Source organism: Borostomias antarcticus (genome assembly GCF_949987555.1).
Source record: "Borostomias antarcticus genome assembly, chromosome: 12".
Classification (NCBI taxonomy): Eukaryota; Metazoa; Chordata; class Actinopteri; order Stomiiformes; family Stomiidae; genus Borostomias; species Borostomias antarcticus.
The window spans coordinates 11,609,482-11,614,481 of record NC_140245.1 but is presented as its reverse complement, the minus strand read 5'-3'; the positions used below and the strand labels follow the sequence as shown (position 1 = coordinate 11,614,481).

General features: G+C 49.0%; 1 protein-coding gene across 1 annotated transcript in view; it reads right to left on the bottom strand.

Annotated features, from left to right (window-relative positions):
* LOC311315710 (neurocan core protein-like) overlaps positions 1-5,000 on the bottom strand; it is a gene marked incomplete at both ends in the record, with an annotated part of 38,316 nt that overhangs the window by 14,937 nt on the left and 18,379 nt on the right. Inside the window, one exon of the mRNA XM_084446415.1 lies at positions 66-182. Coding sequence (XP_084302541.1) covers positions 66-182 — 117 coding nt within the window. The remainder of the gene's footprint in view (positions 1-65; positions 183-5,000) is intronic.

Below are 5,000 nucleotides of genomic sequence, written 5' to 3'. Positions count from 1 at the left end.
TGTGTGTCTGCGTGTGCATGCATGCGTGTGTGTGCGTGTGTGTGAAGACCTGTGTGTGAACTCACCGATCTCACAGTTCTCCCCAGTGTATCCCTGAGGGCAGTAGCAGCTGTAGCCCTTCCCCTGAGGAAGACACTTCCCCCCATGGAGACACGGGCTGGTCACACAGGGAGCGCCCTCCTCTGGGGGGCAGAGAGAGAGAGGAGAGAGAGAGGGAGAGAGGGAGGAAAGAGGAGGAGAGAGAGAGGAGAGAGACGAGAAAGAAGAAAAGGTGAGAAAAACAAAAGAGATTCATTATAATCACAATTACAGGCAATGGTACAGACACCTAAAAAAAGAGAGCAGGTATGAGAATAGATGGAAGCCATCCAGACAGAGATGCCACAGACATTGTAAAAGAGAGCTGAGACCAGACAGAGCTCCACAGACAGCCAGGGCCGACAGATGGAGTGTTTCGCTGTAAGCACGCTTCTGAGGGACCTTGCGTCATCCTGCCATCCTCTTGTCCTCCTCGAGCAATTATTTTAAACTTGAGTGTTTGGTGAAAACAGCTTCACCCTGGATGAAAGAGTGGTGGGTATAGACCTAATTTGAAAGCATTTGCAGCCTGGCCAAGATAAAGATATTTCAGTTCCATTCAGAAAACGGAATGCAGATGAAATTGCTGACGGAAGGTAAAACACCGACCTCAGCCACAACTCTAGAGCGTGCCACCTCCAGAAGTTCTCAGACGACTCCGCTATCGTGGGCTGCATCAGGGCAGACGATGAGGAGGAGTACAGGGATGTGGTCAGGAGATTTGTTGAATGGTCTGAGGAGAACCAGCTCCAACTCAACATCAGCAAGACCAAGGAACTGGTGGTGGACTTCGGAAGGAACAGGAGGCCTCCAACCCCCATCACAGCAGGCTACTTCATCTTCATCATATGGGTTGGTTGTTATTGTCCTCTCCCCCCAGGCTCGAGGCCGAGGGGCTATCCTTTTACCACCCCAAGCATGGGTGAGGGGTCACCCGGGCTATATATCCGGGCATACCTCCAGGAGCCATGTCACCGTTTTGTCATCCAAAACTGTCAGGCCATGCATTCCGTTGGGTGTCCAGTATGTCAGACAGTCCTGGGTGACGTGATCTGCGGTTTGTTCCTCAGAGCCACACTTGCACGCCGCACAGGATACCAAGACCCATCTGTGCATCGATGAGCGGAAGCATCCGACGCCGGTACGGAGACGATTAAGCCTCACCCACGCCGGTCTGGGTAAGTCCATCCCGGGAAGGGAAGGACCGGCGGTCGGGAAGAAATCTGGAGGTGTTTGTCTCCCACTCCACACGCCAGGTGTGGTCCGCCCATCCTGCCTCGCTGATGTTAAGATCTCTGCATTGCTGCAGGAGATCCCGTGCAGCAGGCACAAAAGGGTGTCTCGACTTGAAACGCCAGAGAGGCTCCACTGTTGAGGTGAGCCTGTCGTGGAGCAGGTGGTTAGGCTCCACGGATCAGCAGGCGAGATGTGCTGTGGTTCCTGTGCGGCGGAGGCCAGCGGGATGGATGCCTGCGAGGATGGGAAGGTGGTCCACAGGAGTGGAACGCAGGCATCCCATCACGATGCGCAAAGCTTTGTTGATAGGCGGATCGATGAGGCGGGTGTGAGCGCTGCGGTACCACACTGGTGTGCAATATTGACTAGTCGACTAGACCAGGGCTAGGGCCATCATCAACGCCACACAAGCTGTTAACTTCTTGCGCAGTGACTCGAGGTGTCGGCGGAACGTGAGTGACCTGTCCACTGTCAAGCCGAGATAGGTTGGTTCGGCACTGTATGGCAGGAGTGTTCCGTCGATGTGCACTCAGAGCTCACGTTTGGCTTCCTTGTTGTTTAAGGTGGAAGGCCACCGACACCGTCTTTGCCTCGCAGAGATTCAATCTCCATTTCCGGAGATATGCCGCTAGTGTCTGCATGTCCTGGCTCAGTGTCTCCTCCACGGCCTGCCAGTCTCCAGCTGAGTACACCAGCGCAAGGTCATCTGCATAGGCATACTTCCTGGAGACTGTGGTCGGCAGGTCGTAGGTGTAGATGTTATAAAGGAGGGGGGCCAGGACAGATCCCTGGGGGACGCCGTTCTTAAGGCGTCGCAACCTGCTTCGCTGTCCGCTACTGGTGGTGAGGGTGAAGCTGCAGTTTCGGACAAGCTCCATGATCATGCTTTTTGTTTAGTTTTTGTTTGGGGGGTTAATAAATGTTTTGCGTTATTGTCTTGTATGTAAATATCAAAGGACCATCTCGGAAATAAGTGTTTACACTTTCACATGTCATCCCTTGGATTACTGTTTTTACTCAATCCATAAATAAACTCAATCAATCAATCAATCAATGCTGACCATGTGCCTGTCCGGCAGCAGGCGGAACAGCTTGCAGGTGAGGCCGCGGTGCCATACGGTGTCGTAGGCAGCCGTCAGGTCTATAAAGATGCTCTGACCTTCTTTTTAGCCAAAAAGCTGTCCTCGATGTCTTGAGTCATCAAAGTGACTTGATCTACGGTCGGTCTCCTACGTCGGAACCCGGCCTGCTCCTGTGGGAGCAGCAGGTCGATGATTGGTTCAACGCGGGCGTAGATGAGATGCTCAAGGATCTTGAAGGGGATACATAACAGAGAGATGGGGCAGTTATTCTTGGGGTCCCCTTCAGGCTTAGGGATCGCGACAACTAGGGCTCATCTCCTGATTTTGGAGCAGACTTCTGAGGATGTTCTACCAGTCTGTGGTAGCCAGCACACTGTTTTTTGCCTTGGCCTGAGACAAACAAGCTGAACAAGCTGGTGAGGAGGGCTGGCTCAAACAACTGGACAGCCTGGAGTCTGTGGTGGAGAGGAGGATGAGGGACAAACGGAAGTCTAGACAACCCCTCCCATCCCCTCTATGACGAGTTGTGGCAGATGAGAGCACTTTCAGACACAGGCTCCTCCCACCCAGGTGCAATACGGAGCGGTTCAGACGTTCCTCTGTGCCAGCGGCCATCAGACTGTATACTGTAACAGTGTCTGAGAGTTCTGTGTGTCATAGCGGTGCGCACGTACAGTGTGTATGTCAAGGGCGTGTTTTTGATCTGAGCTGTGGGGGGGACATCAAATGCGAGCACGCTATGCCCCCCCCCCCCCCCATATAAAATAAAAAAAGCATGCATGCAAATTGATATTGATAACAACTGATAGGGTTCAAAAAACTTACTTAAACATTACATGTCTGGTTTGTTTACAAACACTATGCAATTCAGTAGACGATTGAGCCTCCTCATGGCTCATATCTTGCCGCGTTTGCAATGGCAGGAAAGTTACCGTTAATACGGGATTGTCTCGTATTGAAAAATAAAATGCACTTTCAATACTGAATCAATACGAGATGCAAGGATTTTCCCGTAGGCCTTTATGTGCACAGAACTGTAGTGATGGCGGAGGCTCTGAGCTTTGTAGCTGCGCAGCCAAATTTGCTACTACCGCCAGCCTCTCACACATTAGCAAGAAACGGCAAACCAATCCTATTAGCGATATTGGGCTAGGGAGGCAGGACTAGTAGAGAAGGAGATCTGTTTAGCGTTTGTGTACCAAATTATAGCTGGGGACAATTCAGTAGTCTCTGAATATTGGTGGGACATGTCCCCAGTGTCCCCCCCCGAAATTCTATGCCCATGATGTATGTATACATGTGTATCAGTAGATATATCTAGACAGCCTGGAGGTATGTATGTAGGTATGTATAATATGTGTACTCCTAGACGTATTATATAATTATATTTATACTGACTGAATGGATGCAGGTACGTTATGTTATTAGCGGCCAAGCACAAAGTGCGGTGGTATTATTATTTTTTTTTATTTTTTTTTCCGCCATGGGAGTCAATGGCAGCCTATAGAACCGAGTGGTAACTTTTTACGAAACTTTGCACGATGGTAGAGGATCATGTGATAAGGCGATGGAGGAAGTCTCACATCGATTGGCCAATAGGGGGCGCTATAGCAACCGACTGAATTTGCGGACTTTGAACAGGCATAGCTCATGCCCCGTTTGACATAGAGTCATGAAACTTTGTCTGTCCTCACAAACAAATTTGCCTCAAGGACCTATAACTTCCGGTTATGTAAATTATCTGCTATTTTGCATTATTTGGAAAATGCTTAAAATCTATCTCCTAGAAAGTTTGACCGATTCACATGCCACTTGGTAGACATGATCTAGGGACCAATATCTAAAGTTCCATCTTGGCACATTTTGGAAAAGTTGAATAAAACAGAAACCATGAGCCAATGAAGATTGCAGAGGGCGTGGCTTTTCACATAATGTGGTATAATTTATGAAGAATTGTACAGAACACCACAAAACTTGGCATGTCCCTACTTACATCCCGAGGGTGGCCCTTTATTATTGGCCCGATCCAACCAAAGGGGGGCACTAGAGAGCTCATTTCTGGTTTGGGCCTAACCGCCATGCCCATTTTTCCGAGTCTGGGTACAATGGTACTAGGGCATGCTTAATGGTCACTGGAGAAATATGAAACGAATTGGCCACAGGGTGGCACTATAACATGCCAAAATGCTTAAAAATGGCTAAAATTCTATCAATTGCTGTAATGCCCCCTGTGGCCTGATGCGGTTCATCCTGCTTCTATGGGTAGGTCATGGCATGCTCTATAACGTACTAATTGGATGCGAAATCATCAGATTAAAATTTGATGTCGATATAAGCATTTTTGTACAACACCCCCATTGCACTTTCATTGTATTTTCATAGAGATCAATGGCTGTTTAGCTCAAATGTGGCTAGGGTGTATTTCACTAGCTTTCGTTAGCTTTGATGTGTTCATTGCACTTGGCCCCGTTATTGCTGCTTGCAGCTATATTTCCCCTTGTTATGCTGCTGCCCCCTGATCTAGTGATCTAGTAATCGAGTGATCCAGTGATACAGTGATCTAGTAATCTAGTGATCCAGTGATCCAGTGATCCAGTGATCTAG